General features: G+C 35.0%; 1 protein-coding gene across 5 annotated transcripts in view; it reads left to right on the top strand.

Moving 5' to 3' along the window:
- VPS13A (vacuolar protein sorting 13 homolog A) overlaps window positions 1–21521 on the top strand; it is a 112559-nt gene extending 91038 nt beyond the window's left edge. For 3 of the 5 annotated variants that reach the window (XM_086869257.1, XM_086869255.1, XM_086869258.1), the window contains 11 exons: window positions 34–115; window positions 763–876; window positions 1311–1386; window positions 1481–1644; window positions 2016–2061; window positions 2336–2459; window positions 4212–4326; window positions 14626–14711; window positions 15291–15414; window positions 16842–16916; window positions 18722–21521. In XM_086869257.1, coding sequence (XP_086725383.1) covers window positions 34–115; window positions 763–876; window positions 1311–1386; window positions 1481–1644; window positions 2016–2061; window positions 2336–2459; window positions 4212–4326; window positions 14626–14711; window positions 15291–15414; window positions 16842–16916; window positions 18722–18772 — 1057 coding nt within the window. In that variant the 3' untranslated portion in view covers window positions 18773–21521. Of the gene's footprint in view, window positions 1–33; window positions 116–762; window positions 877–1310; window positions 1387–1480; window positions 1645–1783; window positions 2062–2335; window positions 2460–4211; window positions 4327–6452; window positions 7027–14625; window positions 14712–15290; window positions 15415–16841; window positions 16917–18721 lie in introns of those variants that run through there. The other 2 variants (XR_015281028.1, XM_086869256.1) reach the window with 2 other exon arrangements.
- Window positions 21522–24652: the final 3131 nt, after the last annotated feature.

Below are 24652 nucleotides of genomic sequence, written 5' to 3'. Positions count from 1 at the left end.
GGATTTACTTCTTCTCTCTTATCTTTTTTTTAGGTTGGCATTCTTTGAGCTCAGGTATCACTTCTGTACTACACAGCAGCTCCAGTCAGCAGTTGTAAGGCATTATTCAAAACAGGTGAGAATAAGAAAATATCAATATCCCAATAAATTCCTATTTTGAAAGTGCTACTGTGCACTTCGATTCTATTAAGCTAATAAAATTACTTTCATTCTTGAATCAATGTACAAAGGTTAAATAAATTCATACAAACCAATTACTCATTGAAAGAATTTTATTGCCTTGCCAAATGGCATGATAACAAAACAGCTTGCTGGAATAGATAGGGGAAGCAAACATGATGGAGCTCTGATAGAACATGATTGGCATTAAAATACTAATGCATTTTCTTGGACATTAATACTATATGAGTCATAATAGTTCTTTCTTGGCTTTTGTGTATTGTTGAAAGTCCTGTCATCCAGTGAAGAGAATCCAACAAAAATACTTCTGCATAAGATAATTAGTCCTCTTCTATCCATCCATCATGAATAATAAGGGACTACTGAAATGGTTTTAATTACTGTTGTTTCTTGCCTGACATAAAATGGTTTACTCACTGATTTTCTCATCTTTTTAGTACAACTGTTTTTACTTTTCTGCACAATTTTGGGGTTTTTATATTGAACTCAAGTTTTTTTCCCTGTTTTAATCTAAGATCCTACACTGTTTGCCTTTAAGTGTAATGTAGGAAATATTTTCACTAATAACTATTTTCATTTTAGGCTATTAAACAGATGTATATTCTTATTCTTGGCCTTGATGTGTTGGGTAATCCATTTGGATTCATAAGAGGCTTGTCTGAAGGAGTAGAAGCTTTCTTCTATGAACCATACCAGGTAAAATTCTCTTCTGCCCTTTTAAGAGTAGATAGATATGCACTGTATTGGAAATCTACATTGACACCTTTTTTGGTTTTAAATTTAGATTTAGAATTGAAAATTTCAAGTGAAATGCCTGGAAAACACAAGTGACATTAAAAAGGACAGAGAAGTCTATTCAACTTAACTTCCAAAAGGCCGTTACAGTTCATACCTTAAAATAAATCTTTCTCTACTTCTTAAAATAAGCAGACTTCAGGGAATTAATTAGCATTCTAAAATTGTCTATCTTCCTGTCACAGGAGCTTTTGCGGGTGCTTTCACACTTTATCACTCAATGTCAACCTGTTTTCCTCTTTGTTACATATAAATCCCAATAAAAATGGAAGACTAAAAAATACATAATGCATATATTCAAAGGTCATCATGAATGTAATATTTTTTTCTCATAGGGAGCCATCCAGGGTCCTGAGGAATTTATAGAAGGCATGGCCCTAGGACTTAAAGCACTGGTAGGGGGAGCTGTTGGTAAGTTTCAGCACTGTGATGGTAGTTTTCCTAACAATAGAGGTAAGTATTTGTAAATTGCATTGGAATTTTAATTTGGTTTGTATTCCTATAGGTGGATTAGCGGGAGCTGCCTCAAGAATCACAGGTGCTATGGCAAAAGGAGTCGCTGCAATAACTATGGATGAGGATTACCAGCAAAAAAGGAGAGAAGCCATGAATAAACAACCCACTGGTCTGAGAGAGGGTATCACTCGTGGTGGAAAAGGACTAGTTTCTGTAAGGAGGAAAACAAAAAATTAATTAATTTTATGCAGGCAAGAGTACCAGGCGCTTGCTGTGCTCACCAGAAGGTTGTTGGTTTTCAATTTTTTTAGTTAGTTTTTTGTTTCTTAATTTTAATTTTGGTTTTTTGCAGGTATAGAGCTACAATTGAGTGATAGTTTTACAGAAAAATGCAGGAGGATAGAAAAGAAGATAGAAATTGTGAAGCAAGTGCCTCTGATTCTCTTAGCTTATAGTGAATTCTAGAATACTTCCAACACATGTTCTTTGAGGCTATTCACCAATGAAGTAGGAAGAAAAATGTTAAAAATGAAAAATACTACATGGAAGCATGTTTGTAATGTCTGTTTTGTTTATCTTGGTAGGGTTTTGTAAGTGGCATAACAGGAATAGTTACAAAACCAATAAGAGGTAAGTTTGGTGCATTAACTTGATTCATTAAGTGTTCGCATGATGGTAAATTTTTGATATTTGATGACATGTTTTCTATCAGAGTTATAAAACTCTTTGTCAAGATTTTATATTCCTACTGACTTACAGTTTAAATGTTGTCTACATGAACTTTGTGTGGAGACTACGTAGTTGTATATCAAATAAAATTTGTAATTAAATGGTTATAAAATTTATTAATATTTTAAGAAAAACACTGTGGTGTATAATGATTTACTGCTTTTAATGCTTTTAGGAGCTCAGGAAGAAGGAGCAGCTGGTTTTTTCAAAGGTGTTGGAAAAGGCTTAGTGGGAGCAGTAGCTAGGCCCACTGGTGGAATCATAGATATGGCAAGCAGCACATTTCAGGGTATTAAAAAGTAAGTAAAATAAATGTACAGAGTATCATATGGCATGAAAGCGACAATACTAGTAGTACCTTGTGTCTTTGTATCACTTCTGTGTTATTTACATAACAAATAGGTGGCTCTTTAAAAAAATACACACTTGATATAATTTTAAAAACACAGACACAAATCTTAGATATTTCTGGCATTACTGAAAAAACTAGTTTAAATATCTCAGCAATCAGAATTTCTTCAGCGGATGATTTTTAACTTTTACCCCAAATAAGCAGGGAAAAAAGAACTTCTCAGATGTGATGGAAGTTACTTTATATATTACTACTACTTTATGAGATGAGTTCCAAGACCACTAGATTATGCCAGTCTCTATGTTAAGAGTGCGTTTAAATACTATGTTAGTGTCACTTTAATAAATTCATTGTTTATTGGTGTAAAAAACATGCTCACGGTGAGAGACTTCTCCAGGGTCAGGCTGTTCAGGGATAAGCAGTTTATTATTTAGGTAGAGGGTGGAAGAGATCCATTTACACTTCCAACCGTAGTGTAAGCATGCTCAGAGAGGGGGAGAGAGAGTGGAGAGATGAGTCGAGGAGCATGAGGGAAGAAGGTAATTAAAGGGGTAGAGAGATAGGTAAGAGCGGGGAGTAAGAGAGGAAGTTAAGAGAGGGGAAGAGAGCAAGTTAAGAGGTTGAGAGGAGCGGGTAAGAGCAGAGCGGAGGAGTTAAGAGAGTAAGAGACAAGCAAGTAAGAGAGTAGGAAGAGGTAAGAGGAGGGAATAAGAGGTTGAGAGAAGAGAGTAGAAGGGAATTGAGAGGAGCAGAAGTTGAGAGAGTGCAGACGAAGTTAAGAGAAGTAAGTAAGAGAATGAAGTTATTGTTAATACATTATATCTTTTTCTGTGGTGAATATTCTAATTCTTAGTGACCAACCAGTATATGACACACATTCTATAGAATTTACATATAGCCTATAAGAAATATTACATTACCATGCAGTGTTACATTTTAAACTCTAAAAGCTACTCTTGAAATTCTTCTCTTGCTGCTTGACTTTTGGATTCACTATCAGCAGAAGGATATTGTTTAATCAACAGGGCCTATCCTTCAGCTGGCTAGGCTATTGTTCTTTGGTTATATAGTAACTAGTACTCAGTACCCTATAGCTCAAAGCTAGTTTTCAAATCTATTTCAATCCTAGGTTTCATGTTTTCATAATCTTTTGCCAAACAATCATATTCGTAAGGTTTCCCTGTTTCATCTTCCCCAACAGTTGTTGAAGATAATCTCACACTGTTATAGGCAGTGGAGGAGGAGACAGTGTTTTGAAGACGTGCTTAGTGACTTTAGATACAATTGTTCAATGGCCCTGTTCTTAGTGATTTGGATCACTTCTGTTACCATAAGAATGCCCGTCTCTTGTTTTCCTGTTAAAGTTCTTTAGCAGAGAAATGCAAGAAAAATATCAGAGTGAAGTTTCTATATGGCAACAGTTGTCTTTACTTTTGAAGTACTGAAGTGCAGCAGTTAGACACTAATTAAGCATTAGCAGGCATGTGCTGCTCTGTGCCATCTAATTTGATAATAGTGATTCTCGGAAATAGATTTCTGATGTAATGTCTGTTACTATGCAAAAGTGCATATATAGACAATGATAGTTTTTGCACGAGTACTTCAATTTAATTTATATACAAAATAATTTAGTTCCTTAGCTAAATAGTATAGTTGAGTAGAGATCTTGACATGTATCTTAAATTTTCTGCTTTGTCAGGGTTGCAGATTCATCAGAAGATGTGATAAGCCTGCGCCCACCTCGCTTCTTTGGTGAAGATGGAGTTATTAGACCTTACAGGTTAAGAGATGGAACTGGAAGTCAAATGTTACAGGTGAAGAAAATGAAAGATAAATTTTAGACATACATTTAAACTCATCTTACATAGAAATAAATACTTTAGAATTTCCCACTTCTTAAATTCCCATTCACTTCTTACCGTGTCACTCAGTTTCTTAGGCATGTAACCACATTGGGGATTTGGCTGCTGTGATACAACTTTGAGGAAGACAACATAAAGCAAATCAGTATATCTATAAAAGTTTATGCACAGAGAATTCTGAAAAAAGAGAAAGGTTTATAGGTGCAAATGAAAAGTTTTCTGCCTTTAAATGTTTTTTTTGTGAAAAGTGTTGATAAATACACAGTTTTTTCAGTAATTTTATAATACATAGCTTAAACAGTGACTTTTAAGTCTCAATTTTATGTAAAACAGCATAAAACAGATAGAAATAGTTGTATTTATGTCATACTGAAGCCATTGAAAGAGCATAAGCAGTTCTGAAGTGGAATAGTGTTTGCAGGAAGTATATGCTGAGCAGCACTTACTTTTTAATGATTCATCTGCCATTTAAACAAATTTGACTCAAAAAATTCCCCTCAGAAAGGAAATAATTTCAGTTGTGACGCACACAGCTTTCTGAGTTTCTGGGTTTTTTTCCTTTTGTTAGAAATAAAATTTCTTTCTAGAAATGTTCAACCATAACAAATAAAGTAGTAATTAGTGTTTGCATAAATTTGAACAGAATTTGAAAAATACACATGGGAGGTTTCACAGTGTGCCATGAAAATGTCATACTAGAATAACCTTTCTGGAGAAGTAGATAAGAATAAAGTTGCCTTTGGGGAGAGCATTTTATGACTCATTTTGATTATTGCCACAGCTGTTTGTTCCATGTTGAGTTCCATTCTTGTTTCTGTTTCTCCTGCATTTCATTCATTTGTCATTCATTTTCTGGTAGAACAGGATTGATCTGTTGGGGGCCCCTTAGCTATATTCATTGTTTCATTCACTGGTGATGTAGTTCAGCAGACTGTGAAAATGCTTTGATAATAAACAGTGTACCTGTGCCTTTCTTGTAATGAGATGGCTTTAACCTGGCTCTCCAGTTTATAACTGGAGTTATAAAGCGTTATTGTCTTAACTACCCTCTACTCTCTGGTAGTTAGAAGCTACTACTGACGGACAGCATAAATTTATTGCTAATCTTTATCCTCTTTTTGTTAAGAAAATAAATTTTAAACATCCCCGTGTCTGTTTTTAAGTGTATTACTAAAACAAATGCCAGCGAAAAGTCAGCTCTAATGAGCTGACTTTACATTGCTTTTGCTTCTTAAATTTGTACATTTTTGTATTTTGTGGTTTTTTTCTGAGGAACCTTTACAAAAATCTGCCATGTAACATGTTATTCTAATTTTTCTGTATTGTATGGCTGAGTACAGTACCTTCCACTATCCAACTTAAGAACCACTAAGGTGTGGCCTTGTGTAATGCCTTTGATGTTTTGTGATGGGAGCCACCATTTTAAAGTAGCTAAAACTGAAGAATTGTTAGCTTCATATTAGTTTTTGCTATTAATGATTCTAAAGCATAATACTCCTGAAGAAATACTTTCAAAGCTCCAAACAGAGTAGACAGTCAAATCAGAAAACAGAGATTTGCATATTTTTTCTCCCTCAGGCATTAAATTCTGCTTTAGGATACTTGGTGTCTTAATTTAACAGTTAAATATACTACTGGTTTTGGTTCTTAATGTTTGTGGTTCTAGGGCTGTTAATTTGTTTTTGCATGAGACTCAGTGTATTGCATGTCCACTATTGAAAGAGTTTGAATAGAATAATATTTTCTTATGGATAAAAAGATTCCTTTCCCCTTTTGCAATCCTTCTTTGCATACAGATGAGGTGTCTGTCCCATTGTGGTCGCTGTATTGTAGCTTTTCAACAGATTACAGGATTAGGTTGGAATAAAACTTCTTTTGACGATTTAGAGATTTTATATGATGATCAAAGGAAATAAGATATAGGTTATTTTGTATGCTCATACTGTGCCCTAAACTTAGGATGTCACTTCAGAATTTCTTTGTTTTCTGTGATTTTATATTAATTAACAAACTTGCCAGGCAAACTAGTACTTTTAAACTAATGCTTCTGCTTTCTTTTTCCCTTACCATGCTTTCAGAAAAGGCAGGCCTACAAAGAGTGGACTGTGGCTCACAGTAGTAGTGATGATGATGACAGTTAGGATAATGTGGACTGTAACAGATATACATGGCCTTTGTCACATTCTTTTGACCTTTAAGTTTTAAATGTTGCTGCTATAATTCCTGCTGAGAAAACGGGGTTTTGTGATACTAAATTCTTACTTTTTAAACTGTGAAAAAAAAAAGTGGGGATAATAAACTGTATGATGATGAGTGCTAGGCAAACAAGCAAATAATATAATAAATATAGTCTTACAGATAAAACCAGACATTAGGTAAAGTAGTATTGAATATGAAGAAATAAGTAATACCATGACTTAGAGTTTATTTCCAGATGTATTTTTATTAGCTGTGTTTAATGTTTTTTGCATTTATATAAGTGTTTAACAGGGTAATTTACTATTGCTTTTAATGTGCTGAGTAAAACTTTATTGATTTGTACAGTCCTTATTGGTGTTAAAATGCTGTTTGACTGTTTTTTCAATTACTATTTCAAAAGTATTTTGTCTGCTTTTCTTCTTTACAATAAACATGTCTAAAGTATATCTAAAATGGATTCATCTGTTCTGTTCCAACATTGTTTCTCATGTTTCCTGAAACTAGATAGTGTAAGAACACTAAATGGCTTATAAAGGTATTGAATAGGTAAAATACATATGTTTTTCAAGAATTGTTATCATAAACCTTTAATTTTTCATTTATCACTTGCTTTACCATGATTTTTTTAATACTCATTTGTGTATCTTTTGGTATCCTTAAGCATGTGAAATGAGAGTTTATTTTGTTTTTTATTTTGACTATAAATTATTAATTCTGTAAGTCAACATTTTTACTTTCATAGCAACAAAAAAAGTAAAAAATCCGCCCCAGAACTAACCTCCGTGTAAAAACCACAGGCAGATGTAAAAAAATACTAGTAGTTATTCAAGCCACTGTGTAATAAAACATATGTAATATGCAGACGTATTTAGTTTCTTATTTACCTAGATGTGGGGGGTGAGGGGAAAGTGTCAACACTGATCAACTACAATTTGATGCTATAAATTCTACCAAATACCTTTACAAGTTACTGGTTTCTTAAAAGAAATATTCATTCCATATTCACTGAAATGCTTGCAAAATTTTATCGTTCTTTTTTTGTGGTTTGTTACTAAATTCAGATTTTTGTGTTGCACTTCAAAGTTTTTCTTGTAATAGATAATTTGTTACCAGTAAGTATTATAATGAGAATTAATTCTTCTGCCACCATTTGAACAGTCAGCATTGCTCTAAAACAATAAGAACTTCTGAAATGTTAGCATGTTTAATGAAGTAATATTACGTCTTTCATTGTCTGTTGGATTCCATTTGTCAAAATTCTGGGGGAAAAACCATTAAAATTGTCAAGGCTGCTTACTCTGGCCCTGTGCATTCAAAAACTGCTGCATAGGGTGATCTCTTGGGCTTTGTCTTTAGTGTCATGGAGACAAAGGGGGACAAACAAAATTTGGGAGATGGTTGTAGCTGAAATTGCTGATGCTTTTGATTGCTACAGGTCATGTGTTGCTATTAGTTTTGTAATGGTGTCACCTCAAAGAGATGCCTTTCAGAATCAGATGAAAGGCTGTATTGCAGTGTGTTACTGCCTGAAACACTGGGGGAACGTTGAATGTTTCAGGTACAAATTGATCTCTCATATTTCTTTGAAGAGCGTAGGAAATCATCTTGCTCTTCAGTTTTGGAAAAAGACACATGATACCAAAAAGTTGGAGAAATCGTTACATATAATGGAAAGGTGACTGTGACATTTAGTTAACTTCACTGGGTTTTGAAAATTCAGAATAATGTTACTTAACATTATCTTTTTCCTTTGTGCTTTTTTATTGCAATTTCTTTTTTTATCCTATAAAATAGTTTTTCTTTTTCTAGTCTTTTCTAGAAAAAATGCATTTTTATGGGAACTTTATGAGAAAAACAGTTCGTCCGTAGAAGATTCTAATTCTTCCTCAATCTTTATAAAAAATTGACCTGGTTTTTAATTTTTTTTTTTTACTTGAAATCCTACAAATTTATGCAGAACATGGAGGTGAAATTAAGCATGAATGATAATATTACTGGGTCAGATATTACTAATTCAAGTTACACCACAGTGTAATTTGTGAAAGAATTCATTCTTTACTTGCTAGATTAAAAAGTTATAGAATGCAAACTAAGAAAAAAAAAAAAGCCTAACAAAACTAACAAATTTTGCTAGCTGGAGCTGGCAGATATGATTTTATGCTGTAGAATATTTTGTCTCTTTGGTGGCATATAATTATGTTTTTCTATTTTTGGAGTTTTTGTGTTAATGGAAAAGATAGTAGTTTTGTACAAGTATTTTACTTGTTTCTCTCTTGAGTCAAGGCTTCTCTGAATATATCTGGAAAAAGGAATAAATTGGACCTGGGGATATGGGATAACAAAAAATTTCACTATTTGGGATATTAGTACTTAATTTTTCTTTAGGTCATGGGACAAAAAGCTGTGAAAACTAATAGCAGAAACTGATGTTCTTTCAGGATGGGAAAAAAAAACCCAAACCAAAACAAAAACTCCAAAACATTTAGAGATTATTTTCTTTAGGGATTTAAAGTAACAGCAAAAAAAAGAGACCATATTTTCAATTTTTTTTTTTCTTCAATTTTAAATATTTTAACAGTTTAACTTCACTCTTCATAATCCCCCCATCCCATCCCTTTTTAAATGCTGAATTGAATTTGGAGTCCAGTACTCTCCCTGAAAATTTGAGATCTAAGTACCCTCCTTATATCTCAGATATGCTAAATCTTTTGCTAAAATTTTTGAAAAATTGACAATGCAGCTTTTCCCAAGAGTTCAGTTTTACTCTTCCTAATGACTTGTACAACTTCCTCCTTGCAGAGGTGAATAACTGCCTGTGCTCTTTACCTTTGATGTTATCCAGTACATCTGTTTTGTTCAGGCTTCTCTGGTGGTCTGGTTTTCTCAAGATGCTCTGTAGACATAGGTCAGTGCCAGGGGATACTAGACAGTTTCAGAGATCATTTAAAAGACTGTTTATACATAAATTGTTATTAGTCATTTCCAGAAGCAAGAGACATGTGAGATCTTGGCCTTGTCAGGGAATGAAGCTGAGAGGCTGGTTTTGTGCTTTTGAAGCCAAGTCATTACCAGTTGTGCTGTGCAGTCAGTGGTTTGCTGTGTCTATCTGCCTAACCTCAAAACATACGCAATTTTTTTATTATTATTATTTTTAATTTGCTTTTATAATCTGTTTGTGAGGACACTTATACTGTGTTGTTAAAGGTTGCTGCATAATTATTTTGCTTCAGAGAAGACAGTCCTTCAAAGCTGTGCTTCAGTACCATATCCTGTTGTATTGGAGGTGTTCAGCTTTTGGTTTAGTGATTCTTTTTGGTTATGAGCTTCATATCAGGTAGGATATTGAAGTGATTCTAGCAGGCCCTTGTTCCTTAGTATTCACACTCTGGTCTGCCAGGAAGAACATCCGAGGAGTCAGAAAAGTATGTCATGCTAATTCTTTCTGTCTTTCCCTCACTGTTCTTGAGCTTGGATTCAAATTAAAACATAAACATCCATATCCTGAAGTACCCTAAAACTTCAGGATAGGTTTCACTTCATAAAATTATATTCTTTGTGAAGTTCAAAATCATTTTTATTTGACATTGTCCAGACACTTACCAGGTACTCATGCATGCCATCTAGTTTTCTGGCCCCTTTACTTAGTCACAGATGTCATGATCTGTTGTGCTTTGGGAAACCTTATCTGTGTAGGTTAAAGGAAGAAGCAGGAGCCTTACCACTGAAATATGTAACATTTGGGCACTATTACATAGCGGTTGCCCAAACCCAAATAGAAGATGTTTCTAGGAAGCTGTCTGAAACTAGCTAACACCAGTTGTTCCAGAGGAACATGGAAGCTTGCATTACTCAGTTTTGTTTTAACTTGACTGTGACTGAAGCTTAAGGACAATATTCTTTAATTTCCCTGCTGATGCTGTACTAATGCTTCAAATGGTATGAATCAAGTATTTTGGTTGTGTTGGCAGGAAACAGAACGTCTAGATGTGGTTGTCATAATGAAAGTGTAGGTCAGTATGGTTTCTTCATTTCAGCTGCTGAAACAAATTCTCCTGTGTATTCAGATCAAAAATTTATTAAAATAATTCTGCCAGTCAGCAGAAGCAATCTGTTTTTCTGTTGTAGAGTAGGAGTTTCGCATTCTGAAAGCTGATGTCCTAATTTTTATTGTCTTGCATACTGTGGCCTTAGATTGAAAGGTTAATCATGACCACAAATTCCCACTGATTTTAATAAAACCATGTTGATATCAGAGTTACTGTGCAGCATGGCTAAATGGAGTCTTGAATACAGACTCTAAAACATCATGGACATTGCACATTGCTTTAGGTTTTGTATAATGGCATTGAACATTGGGATAACTGAAATCAGGAAGTAGGTAATAAAATATTATCAGTAGTTATTATTCATAAATGATGAGAGAATTTTGCATGGCAAAAATGAATGTTTTACATGCTATTTTTTCTTTAACACTTTCTCCCCCTTTTTCACACTCATTCAAGCTACATCTGACAAGTCAGCTGGGAACTGCTTAGAACTATGTAATATTTCTGTGGGGAAGACTGAATAGGTAATCGTACAGGTTAGCCTGCTGAAATTAGCAATTCTGCAGCTTTTGAAAAATTAACCATGTAATTTGAGCTGAAAAATGCATTCAGGATTGGAATTTCTAGCAACAACAGTGGATTACCTTCAGAATTCACACATTTGTACAGTAAATGGTTCATGGGGAAATACACTGGTAGTATTTTATTCCAGATAAAAGGTAATTTGAACATCAAGAGAGACCAGCAGATTTATAACCACTTTTTAAGTAGTAACAGCCTTTTCAGTATTTTTTTACATACTGTTTCATCTGAGATGAGTTCAAGAAGGATATCAAACATTCTGACTTAAGTATCACACATACTACTAGTATTTTTTAGAACTTTTACCTAGTTCTAAGAATCTAGAAGAATCATATTTTAATTTTTGCCTCCAGTATTTAATTTTGATCTGTATAATTTCTAACTTTGTCATAGGCCTCTCTGCTTGCTTCTCATTACATTAAGAGGGTATGGTGTGGTTAGGAATCTCCCCAAGTGCAGAGATGCCACCTTTAAGACATTGAGCGTGTTTGCATATACATGCAAAACTGATCATATTTACTGCTAGGTTATTGCAGTGACATCTAAGTAATTGTACTACAGGTAAGAATTTGCAAAGGAGGGTATCTCTTGTGTTATTTCCTGCTTTACAGCTTCTGGAGTGTCTTTTTAAAATAGATTTGCATGTACTTAATCAGGTTATTAAAATTATTTTAATTTGAAATGCAGATTTGTTTTTAAAATTTTTTATGTGTTTTTTTTACAATGTTGAAACTAACATTGAACAAAGAATGATTGATCAATGTTAACTTTCATAGTTTTGCATCACCAAACAGTGGTCCAAGTTGCTGTGTTTCTCTAAACAATAGCTACGTATCATAAAAGTTCTAAGAACTATTTATGCATCTGTTTTGAGTGATCAATTATATATAATTTTGCATTTGAGTTCTATAAGGCACTTCAGTAGCAGAGTATAGTAGTCAGCTTGTTATAAGAATTGTCAGCTCTATGATGTATTTCATAATGAAAATAAGTAATTGATCTTGATCACTAAAAGTGATCAAGATTGTAAATAAAATGTAGAAAAATCCAAAGGCAGAAAATTTAAAAGTAGTTACTGCTTAGCATTGGCATGTGTTCCCTTCGTAAATAGCTTGTGCAGTATTTCTGTGTATTTTATTTCCCAATTAACTCCTGTTGTCTACAAAACACAGATAACTTGAGTTTATGACTTCTGACTCACAGCTAACAATGAGAATTAGTTATCTCGGTGTTTTCCACATGCCAACAATGTTTTTGTGCTCCACAAATCGTGTGTTTGGGAATCTTGGTGGAATGAAACACTCTGTGGAATTTGGTATGTGTTTAAATAGCTTTTGTTTAAGGTTGTCACTTGTGCAGTAGTTAAGTCCTGTATCTCCATAATAATTTTCACAATTCCGAATTTGTTATCTGCAAGCTGAGTAAGTTACAGCAAGGAGACAAGACTTGTTGAAAATTAGCTAGCAAGCTAATGAGAAGACAGAAAGAGGTCACACCCCTTTCCTAAATCCCACCTGTGGGGTATTAATATTTAGATTGAGAGCCTTACTTCAGTGCTATGTGAAGAAAACTGAAAGAAAGTAATTTCTTTCACTAGAAAATCCTCTCTGTCCTAATAAGGCTAAATTGCTAAATGCTTTTACCCTATTCTTACTGTGAATAGAACAGAGATACTGGTCATTCTGTGTGATATTTATGTTTGGTCAGTAAGAGAAATTTGTGTCATTGTCGCAGTGTCTTGCAGTTAAGTGTATTTTGTACCTATTCTGAACCATCCTTGCTCTTTCCAACACGTTTTTTCTTTAATTTCCTGTCAGCCTTCTCTTCCATTTCCCTGTCTTTCTTTCCAGGCCACTAATGAAAGTCCGTCATAGCACAGACCTAGACCAGTAGCTTGACGTGTAGATCAGGTATCCTATCCATGCTGTTCGTATTCTGTCCATACAGCCTCCTCTGTCTTCTAACCATTCAGCGTGTTATGTACTGCAATGGTGTAGGAGCTACCTTTTAGAGAGGTTTTTAAAGTTATTTATTTATTTAGGTCCAAGCTTCTAATACAAGAGGCAGGGAGAGACACATTTCAGAGGCAGAGCAACACCTCAATAGAGCTTGAATAAGAAGCTTCCAGAATTAAAAAAAAAAAATAAAAAAATCCATGCCTTAGTTCCTCATTTCTTATATCGTTCTTCTTGCTGAATTCTTCCTGCTCCTGACACTAGCTCTTGCAGAAATGAATGCAAGCAGTGACTTAAGTAGGCACATAACTGATAGCTGTGGTTTGTAGCCTAACAGAGTTGGAGAAAGAGAAATAATTTGAACTTTCTAAGAGCTTTTTGGAAAGCTCACTTTAGGGTAACCTACTCAAATATTCATGCATTTTAGTCACAAAAGAATCAGTATCTTTGGGGAAAATATAATTTTTAAAACATCTCTTTGGGCAAGTGGAATTATCCATGCAGTCAAATTTGAAGTTTTTTGCAATAATAAAACGTCTTCATAATTTTACTGCATTGGGGAACACACATTGATTGGCTTTGCTTTCTTAACTGCTTTAAGAACGGATCTAGATATTTTTAAACTTCTGGCATACATATCTGAAGCTATATGTTTGTAGTTAAAACTTTATTGAATCATACTAGTTTGTTCTAATCTGGTATTGCTTCCAAGTTGTAGCAGCTGGGAAGCATACAAGCAGTTGTGATACTATTCCCAACCAAGATGCAGCAATATTAATTTGACCACTAATTTAATCACTCACTGCTCAGAAAATTAGAAATCCAATGGTTGCCAGGTGAGAGGTACAGGGCTTCTGTTTTCAAAAAGTTACTAATCTGCTGTCATCAATATTTAGAATATATTGCACATTAAAAGTATTCTGCTACACATTAATTGTAGGAAATGGTTAAGTTCATGGGGAAACAAAATAACATACAGGAATCCAAAATATTACTCAAGTGCATTATCTTAAGTCCCACTGTTGACATAAGGGTTCTTATATACAGTTAGGTATAAATTTATTCTCAGAGTTAATCAGTCAGTATTTTGGAGGTAATGAGATAAAGTAGGAAAGGAATCTTTATTTTGTTTGTTGTCTCAGAAATGTGTTGGCAGAAGTTCAGTGTGTACCAAAAATATGTAGAAAACTGAGTCCTGAATTTTTTTAAAAAATTATATTGTTCCTTGTCAGTTTTGGTTAGGATTGAGTTTTATTTACATAGGTGTATTAACAGCAACCAAGTAGTTAGAAATATTACATATTACAGATGTTAGTTATATTCTGACTTTATGAAAAGTAGCCTTTTCTTTAAGAGTATGTGCTTTGTGCTTTGTTACAATTTGTATTTTTGGAGCAAAAGTACTTTTTAAAGACAAAATTAGTACATTACTAGCATATTCAAAGCTATAAAAATTTTATCTCTTTTAGAAAATTGAAAATGGAAGATTTGCAAAACTCAGATATATTGCACATGCTATGGTCAACAGTACAGATCTGTTAATGGTAACAAAAAGGTAAATAGTTTCAACTCCAAATAATATGTACTTAGAACAGTTGTTAAAATGTGCATGCCGTGATGATTGCTGATCAGTACCTGCAGTGTCATCATATATGTAGACAAAATAATGGGGTAGGTGTCCTAATATGCTGATAATTATCTTCAACAGTGTCATTTTCAGCAGGATAGTGTTCAGTATTATTTCTCTCCTATTTTAGAAGGGAAAAAAATATTGATTTTAAGATTTCTTTAGCTGAGAAGGATTTGTTACAAGCTGGGTTAGACTAAAATCACCTGAACTGTGGGATTCACTTGAGATGGTGTATGAAAGAAGGGATAATACAAAAACAGTCGATGTCTAGCTGTGGAGTAGGATCTCAAATACAGCTTGAAGTAGTGCTATGAAACACAGTATTTTACATGTTAGGGGGAGTTTCAAATTTCACTCTTTTGGAAAGTGTGCTGTATAATTACAGATCATAAGATTAAACCTATTTTGCAATGGCAAATTAATTCACTAGAGCAAGGGTAACATGGTAACCTTTAAGTATTTTTACATTAATTTTTAAAACTACTTTTATTTTCTGGTGCCTAGCGGTGTGTTATTTGTGACAAAAGGGGCATTTGGACAGCTGACATGTGAATGGCAGTACACTTACGATGAGTTCACCAAAGAACCATTCATCATCGATGGTCGAAGATTGCGCATAGAAGCCAAGGTACATTGCTTTTACTGTGTATTGTTGTTACTGTTTTTGTGTTACTGTTTATGAAATTGAACTTTGAATTTCTGCTCACTCTTCTCTGAATTCTTGATCTCCTTTGTATTTGAGATACACTCAGAGAAAGGAGTTGAAGCTTGGCATGAGTGAACTCAAATAACTAGTCTCGGACTAGTTACAAGCAGCATGGAGACTTAGTCTTTGCAGATGAGATTATTCCTTGCACTGTAGGAATTTTTTGTTTGTATGCACCAGTTCAGTGTTTGTTCATAGTCTGGAAGATGCCAATATGATAAGAGGATCAGAAGATTGCAGAATATTTTTATTATGCTCTCTGGGGCACATAATAAGGTTTTATTGTCTTTAAAAATAACTGTAATGACATATATTTTTCCCCTCTCAATACAAATTGAAGAATTTTGCTCTTAGTTGCAATTTTTCCTTAAAAAAATCCTTAAAATGCCTTAAAAACCCTGGTAAGCTGGCAGAGGACATAAGGAGAAAGATGACCACCAATGACTATTTACAGACCAGTTTTTTGAATTAGAAAATTAATTCTTACTGGTATATTAGCTGTACTTTATTGAACTTTGATTCAGTAAATTTGTCTGCCAGTGTGTTGTTTCTGTTTTTAGTAAGCTTCATGTGTGTAATTACACATATTGGTTGTCAGGACGGTCTTGATGGTGCACAACATCATTCAGTTTTTCACTCAGATTATTTGTTTCTATTGCAGAGAGCATGAAAGGCAGAGCCATATTGGTTTGGAATCCTCCAAACTGGATTTCTGACAGCAAGTGAACTTTTACAGGATGAAATAATTCTTAGCGTTTCTGCCATTTCAGACAATGCTGAATAACATATCCATCTTTACCTCTACACAGCAGTCATTTCAGAATCCATTTACATGTCTGCAGTATGCTCTTTATTGAAAACTATGGTTGGAAACTATATTTTGCAAATAACTCCTTACATTTTTCTTTCTGAAGCCTAAGTTGCTGTTTTCACTACCTGGAAGTAGTCCACTACTTGCAAGTCAGTATTGGTGGAATGTCCACTCAAGTAATGACTTGAAGGAGAATTGCAAATTAAAACCTTGGGGAGTAATGGATTTTGTTACCACATGTCCATTATCTGCCTTCCATTCTACACACATTTATAGACCCTTATCCAGGGACTCCATGGTAAAAAGGGGAGTCTGTTACTGCTGGAGTGTTCACTCTACTGTGCTTTCCTGCAGAAAATGGTCTCTCTCAGGGTATGTGCATGTGATGCAAACATACTCAGATGACTGTTCTTGGTACACGTGGCTGTTTGAACCATTATAGCTGCCTTGATAGTAAATAGCATCGTAGTCTTAAAGCCTGAAGTAACTAAGTTCAATTTTGAGTTACTGTTTTGGTTTTGTTTTTTTTTTTTTTTAGGAACGAGTTAAATCTGTCTTCCATGCCAAAGAATTTGGAAAAATTATAAATTTTAGAAGTCCAGAGGATGCTAAGGTAAAGTCAAAATACAATTAAAATTATAGTGGAAAATTTGAATTAAAAAGTCACAATTTTAACAGAAATAATCTTAACCTGAAACTACGTACATTTAAAATTCAGTATTTCCATATATCTGTTACACACATGAAAGAAGCAATAATTTACTCAGTATTGAATTCTAAAAAACTCAATTCCAACATCAGACTTTTCTCCACATAAATCTTTTGAATTACAGTAGTCTGACAAAAGATTGATTAAACAGGAATACTAACCAAAACTAAACAATCTAGAATGTGAATTAAAATAGCACATTTTAATAGAACAAAAGTATTTGCACACTACTTCTTGTTCCAGGTGGTGGGCAGGGGTGGGATGTTACTGCTCTGCTCTTCAAAATACAGGTTTTTTTGAAGAATGAAGACTATCCTTAATAAAAATTCCAGTAGTTTAATTGATAAATGATATTGCTGCTATTTTTTTATACATTTTCTCTGTAACATCTTCGTTTTGACATCACTAGTTTTGACTGTAACAGATGGTAGGAACAGTTCAGATCTGCTACCAGAACTATAAGGTCAAAGTTTGTCCTTGTTTTTAACTAGTATAGCTGGTAATTTTCACAGAAAATGAATGAGTCTTGTATATATTTTAGTGGGGTGTAGTTCCCTGGGGTCGTGGTTTCAGACAGCTTGCAAAAGTTGCATTCTCTCATTAGTTTAAGTTGCTTCTGCATCTTCTTACCAGTTTAGGTTGCATTTGTCTTTGTGAGACTAGTTTCTAGCTACATGTAAGTGATAGCAGTTAACTCTTACCTCTGAAAGATAAGAGTCCTATGCTAAATTTGACTTGCCTGTAATCTTTGAAGGTACTGAGCTTTTATTTTTTTTCATTTTGACTGTGGTGGAGCAAGGGTGGGCACTGCTGAGATCCATTAGTCTCTCGGGGAAAGGAATCCCATCTATACCCCAGCTAAATCAGGAACAATTCCAAAAGTGAAATTAGTACATCATGTTACATATGCCACAAGTTTTAAGTAAGGAAAAGAAAGGTGAAAAATTTGAGTACATCTTCCACAAAAATACTGGGGTGTGTATTTTCCTAGAGGAGCACAGGAACCTCACAAAGCCAACACAAATGTTCTATATGAGGGGATAGAACCTGATACAGTAACGCATTCTGATTTATAACAATCCACTCATCTTTCTTCAAAGCAGTGTGCATATCTTTTATGGCAGACCCTTGATATAACTTCATGACCTAGTCTAGATTTCCATCTCATTGCACTTTCCCCCAGCCCTCCTTTTTTTTTCTTTAATACTCTTGGGAAACTAATTTCCCCTTTATGTAATGTAAACAGTCCAATATGAAATTCCTTAAAAGAAACAAGATATAGTTAAATAACGCTTTTTTTCTAAATAACCTATCACACTGCTGCTGTTACTGTCTTCTGACTTCTGTTGTGATCCTTGCTTCTCTGTTGTTGTCTCTGATTTGTCTAGAGTTGTAGATGAAAGCAGAGCCAGGATGGGGATTAAATGTTATCTTCTTTTTTTTTTCAAATCTTATTCCTTGAAGTACAGAGCGGGAAACAAGTTTAATTAGACATGGTATCAAATGTCAAATACTGGTGCTTAAATGGCTCCACTTTTGTTAGAAAGCCAGGGGTTTATACTCACAAAATAATTTTTAACACTGTCTTAAAACTCAGTTAGGAAGAGAGCAGGTAGTAAAGGCAGTGACAAAAACCATTCTAGTTTTCAGCTGCTTTGTCTGTTTTGTACCACAGAAAGCTTTTTATTTTCACTTTTTTCTTCACACAGTGGATCCTTTCTAAACTAGAAGAAGTACGAGAGAATCAGCCAAAATTGTAATGAATGGAGAAGCACCAAGATATGAAGAACACTGAACAGCTTCCTTTTAATTCTTCTTTCACAAGCAGAACTGTTTGAATATCATCAACAAAAGCAAAAACAGGAGGGAGGGAAGATTTATCCAATTATTTATTATGGTCACAGCAGTCTATATCAGAAAAACAGATGATGTTAACTTAAAAAAATACGTAATGATAAAAATTGTCTGCCAAGTTTTGTCTTGGTTTGCTTGATTTTTTAATGTAAGTATTTCAGGTTTCATTTTTTATATAAGCAGTATAAAGTGAGTTTGTCTTAACCTTTGATACTGAAATTGAACTCTGGAATAATTCTTATGATACTATTTGGAGCAAACCTTGCAATTTTGATTTAATTGTGAAAATCAGTACTTCATGTTTTGGTTTTAATATGACTTGAGGCTGTGTTGAAATACAAATTTCTTTGTCAAAGGAAATGTTAACTTAATCACTAGTGATGTAACTCAGAATATAAGAAGGAGGCTACTGATTAGAGAATTTGAATTTAGGTCACGAGGGGCTGCTTAGTTGACTATACTAGGGCTTTTTGTAAATGAATGGACCAGGTCACATTAACAGTACACTATTGCTTTTAGTGTGAACTTTTTTACAACCTACTCAAGGAAATATTGCAGCACCTCTGTCAATTATTGCAGAAAATTTAACAGTTTACAAAAATGCGTATTGGGGACAATTAACTCTGCACTAAACACATGAATAAAAGCCTATTATTTTAAATAGAAGTTAGAAACAGTCTTGCAACTCAAGAAGGAGTTTATGGGGTTATAAGTGCACTGTTGCATACCAAATATAAATGCCTTGAATTACACAATATTGTGTGCTAAGCAAGTGACTAGTGAAGTCAAATTTATATTAAATAATAAATATTATATGTCACAGTTGCTTTTATTAACTTTTCTTACCCAATGAAACTTCGTTTCATATCCAGACAGCAGTATTTTATTAGCTTGAATGTCTGCAATTCTGTTTATTTCTTAGATGTAGTAGTCATAGTATTGTTGAATGGCCATTTACTGCAGTTGATACAAAAAGTACATGAAACAATAGTGTTACATGAAGATTTCTATAAATTCCCATATCAAAGTCTTCAAAGTATCTTGTACATATAGAAAGCACCTCCTGCCAAAATATTATTTCCAAAAAATAGTTTGGAATATTTATAGCTACAGGATAGAATTCTGACTTTGCTGGTGATGCTTGAAGTATCCAGACTGTTCCGTTATTGTAAATCTTAAACAACTAGCGTGTAACCTATAGCTGCAGATATTTAATTTACTGTAAGTCTTGCCATTGGTGTTTAACCATTTAGCAGATTACTAAATACCGGTAATCTTGCAATTTTCCCCATAAATTGCAAATGGAATAAAAATATTATAAGGGGATTAAAGACTATTACAATGATGGTGTTACTCCAATCATTTTGTACACCAAGTACATACCAAGAGTATTAACTCAGGTTATATCATGCCAAACTTCCATACTTTGCCTTAGATAAGTTGTGGTTTTAGGTGTACCATTCTTTATCTATTTGTTTTTCATCTGTCATTTCTGTCTTGGGCATGATAGTTCATTTAAAAGCCTTATAATGTTATTGATAAGTAGGTGGTCTCCTCTGCATCCCCAGCACTTACTGCAAATTTCACTTACAATACATCTTGTTTGTTCTTGTACATTCCCATTTGTGTGTAGCTTTTCCATTTACCAGATTCTAAATATTTTCTCTCCACAGAGCCTCTATTTTAGTTATTTCTTACATTTATTTTGCCAACAAACTCGAATTCTCAAATCTTAGCTGGCTCTTTGGTAGTATTTAAGCAATTTAACTCCTAATGTGGAAAAATTTACTTTAAATGTGCATATTTGTGGTTAAGCAGTTCATGTTTTGGAAAAGATATAAATTCCCCCAGACTGGCATTTTTCTTACAGACTATAAAATTATTTTGATTTTCTATCTAAAAGCCTTAAGACAGAGTCTGAAATGTCCAGAAGTCAATGTGGGACTTCTTTTCTACGTCCCTTGATTTCCACTTGTAATGAAAATATGATTTTCAATAGATCCCTTTTCTAGTCCATAATTTGTGTCTTTTGAATTAGTTGGTTTTTTTTATAAAGCTTTTCCATACTGTCATGAAAGAATTTTGTCATTTCTTGACAAACACCAGTTGTCTTCTTTAACTATATATCACCCCAGGGTGAAAAGTAATGTATTTAGAGACTTGTGCCATCATGAAATTTTCTGGATTACTGCCGGTTGTATGAGATGTCTTCTCTGCTGTGCCTCATTTCTTATTGCAATATGCATATTTTTTTCAACAAGAAGGCTGAATAGGTACGTTAGCTTTTATTGAAAGGGTATATGCAACTAGAAAAGGGGATGTCGATAAAAATTAAAATGTAGGCATTTAGTTCTGCCCACTGTGGTGTTTAAAAGTGTATCTTGGCCTTTACTGAAATGCCACTTTCAGTAAAGAAAGAACCACTCCTCTTCAATATGACTGTTATGTAAAATTAATACATTTGAGAAATGTCATGTGTGTTCTCAGTTTGATAAGGGTTACAATTACCTCTAAGAAATTGCTGAAACATTTGTAAGTCTGATTGTTGCACTTCCTTTTCGTTCAGCTGCATGGCTTTCATGGCATGGCTCTATTGGTTTCCACCCCAACTTACCCCACCCTTCTTAATCTTGAATAAAGATAAACTGAATTTTATTTGACTGAAATGTGATTATTACTTTCTTTATGTACTGCTTTAATTAACAAATAATACCATTACTCAGAATTTCATAGATAAAGTCAAATCCTGTCTCTGAGTACACATGGTCAAACTTCCGTTGTAGCCATCTCAGGAAAACAGAATTACAGATTTTAGAACTTAACATTTGGTTTACTGTTCTAAGACAAGTTTTTAGTAACTGGATTAACACATGTAAGTTCCTTTTAAAATTGCTTTTTTGGGGGTGCGGAGGTTTTTTTGGCTTTTTTTTTTTTTCTTCTGTAGCTGTATTGAAAAAGACATAATGATGTTGCCAGATGATAGAATCATAGAATGGTTTGGGTTGAAAGGGACCTTATAGATGACCCAGTTCCAATTCCCCTGCTGTGAGCAGGGACACTTTCCACTAGACCAGGTTGCTCAGTGGCCCATCTAACCTGGCCTTGAACAGTTCATGGCTGAGGCATGGACAATTTACCAGGGCAATCTGATTGCAGTGGTTCACCATCCTCACAGGAAAGAACTCCTTCCTGACACCTTAATTTAAACCTACTCAGTCTGAAGCTGTTCCCTTCCTGTCCTGTATTGTCAAAAGTTCCACCCCAGCTTTCTTGTAGTCCCCTGTAGGTACACAAGGCTGCTATGTCATCCCTGCCCTGCCCTGCCCTGCCCTGCCCTGCCCTGCCCTGCCCTGCCCTGCCCTGCCCTGCCCTGCCCTCTCCTTCCCTCTCGATCAGACTTAGGTCTTCATAAAAGAGCTACTCCAGCCCTCAGACCATCTTTCTAGCCTTCCTCTGGACCATCTGCAACAGGTCCATGTCTTCTATTGAGAGCCACAGAGCTGGTGCAGCACTCCAGGTACAGTCCCATGAAGCCAGAATAGAGGGGCAGAGTCCCCTCCTCCCCTGCTAGCTGCACTGCTTGGGATGCAGCCTAGGATGCATTTGGCTGGGTCATCTCCAGCTTCTCATTCACATTCCAAGTCCTATTCAGGGGTGCTCTCAATGCATTCTCTACTGAGCCTGTACTTGGGCTTAGAATGACCCAAGAAGATGGAACCTTCTTTTGAATTTTTTTCTCATTGTATAGATTCTGTATGTATGCCGTTAGCTATTTCTTATCTTTAGCATTTTACAAAACTATTCTTGGGACTTGGACTTGGAAATTTTCTGCCTAGTATATGCAAGTACATCTATGCATCATCTGGGAGACAGAGGTTTAACTAATCTGTGCAACTATGATCTTGGTCACAATTTTTGCTTTTGTGACTGCAACAATCTAAAGTTAACTGACCACACCCACAGGATTTTATAATTTGGATTTGATTGTCTTCATGGCAAATCTGGAACAAGAATTCTAAATAGTCTTGTAATACCTCAAGGGAAGAGTGAATTTGTTTTAAGTCTGCTCCAACAAGAAGTAAAACAATGTCTTACGTAATTTTTTTTATTTTAACTTGTCGTGGTACATCAAAGGCTTCCACTATGCCAGAACAGGCATAATGAGGTAGGACACTAATAGGCAAAAAGGGGTAAAAATGTAATTCTCCTTTAGCTCAATGTCTCCAAGTGTTCTTTTGTCTTTGTGCATGTTCACTCCTTGTTGCAACAAGCTGATTGAGAACTATGTGCAGAGGTTTGTCTTGGTAAGCGCCTTCGTGTATGTTTTTAATTGTTGTCTACAAAGTGTGACAATGAAGCAATCTTGTGCTGATGGGTCCTGCGATGGTAACAGTCTTACCATCTGCAAAACTCAAGCAGAGCCAGGTTCCCACATTCATGGTGCAAGTGTCCTACTCACATAAATAGCTCTGACTCTCAGAAGAAACCTCTAAGAATTTAATCATATTTTTCTGGAAGTTCAAGGAGGCTCAAAACTGGATCAAGCAGTCCAGGCTTTTGAGCATTTCAGATGCTTTCTTCTAATAAATCTGCTGCCCTAGAAAAGCATTTTGTTTGCATCTTTTCATGTGACTGAAATTCTTAAAGTAAGACTCCATTATCTTCGGATCTTGCAACAAAAAATGCTTTTGAATTATTCTCTGAGCAACAATTTGGGACAATAGGTTGGAGGACTTAGCGTGACATCAGTTCTTCTAAAGGAGGGTTCAGATGACATGTTGAGAACATGGATAGTCACACAGATGGGCTGTTGTATTCTGTGCTCTCTGCCACGCCCCCACCTTGGCAGGCTCTCATTTAGCAAGTGGCTCAGTGTCCTGTAGCTCATCCCAGGGTGTTCTTCACTGTTCCCTTAGCATAGAAAACTGCCATTCACTAGTATGGATGCAGTGTTATATGTCAGTGTCCTTCACTTCCTTAAAAACATAAAAATGTTGTTAAGAAGGGGCTTCTCCTGCTTTTCCAACACTAAAGAAAAAGGAGATGAGTCAAATGTTACAGACTGTTTTCTTCTGGAAACACTACTTTTTCCTGTACTGCTGGCAAAAAGGATATGTATTGTTTAATATGTGGAAGTGCAAACATCTTTTATGAGCAGGGAAAGGTCAAGGTGTGTTTTTCCCAGGACTGAGCTGTAAGATCTATCACCTGGTGGCATACACAAAAGCAATACTCAAACTGAAAAGTTAGTGCAACTTAATTTTTTTCCCCTGCTGCACAGAAATTGCTATTTTATGCTGATAGTAAAAACTATTGCTATGTTATTTTCCCTTAGAAAAATGGCATTTTCATGTATTTAAGTATAGGAGAAAATCAGCACATCTTTTGAGGTTAATTACCACTATTATGAGGCTGCTCTACTACCATGCTGTACTCGCCAGTGTTGCTGGTGTTGCTGGTAAGCTGATCAAGTGCCAGTAACCTCTATGAGTTTTGCCTGGTAAGAACAGCTTTCAAAATTGCCCTCATGTCTTCATTGTTTTGTCTGAGGATTGTTGACCCAGTGCCATTGGTGCTGTGCTGTTGGTGGTGTTGCCATCTTTAGTGGAGGAGTTTGTAGTTGGGCAGAAAATGTAGGGGTAGGAGAATGTCTGGAAATCTAAAGAACTCTGCTCTCTAAGCTGTGGAAAACTATCCATGAAGCTTAATGGCAGGGGAAATGGAAAGTGTGAAAAGCAAGTTATGCTAGGGACTTGGAGGAATTTATGGCCTAATCACAGGTACCT

Source organism: Cyanistes caeruleus, chromosome Z (assembly GCF_971803275.1).
Source record: "Cyanistes caeruleus chromosome Z, bCyaCae1.hap1.1, whole genome shotgun sequence".
In the NCBI taxonomy this organism is placed as follows: Eukaryota; Metazoa; Chordata; class Aves; order Passeriformes; family Paridae; genus Cyanistes; species Cyanistes caeruleus.
This window is presented reverse-complemented; position numbering and strand designations above follow the sequence as displayed.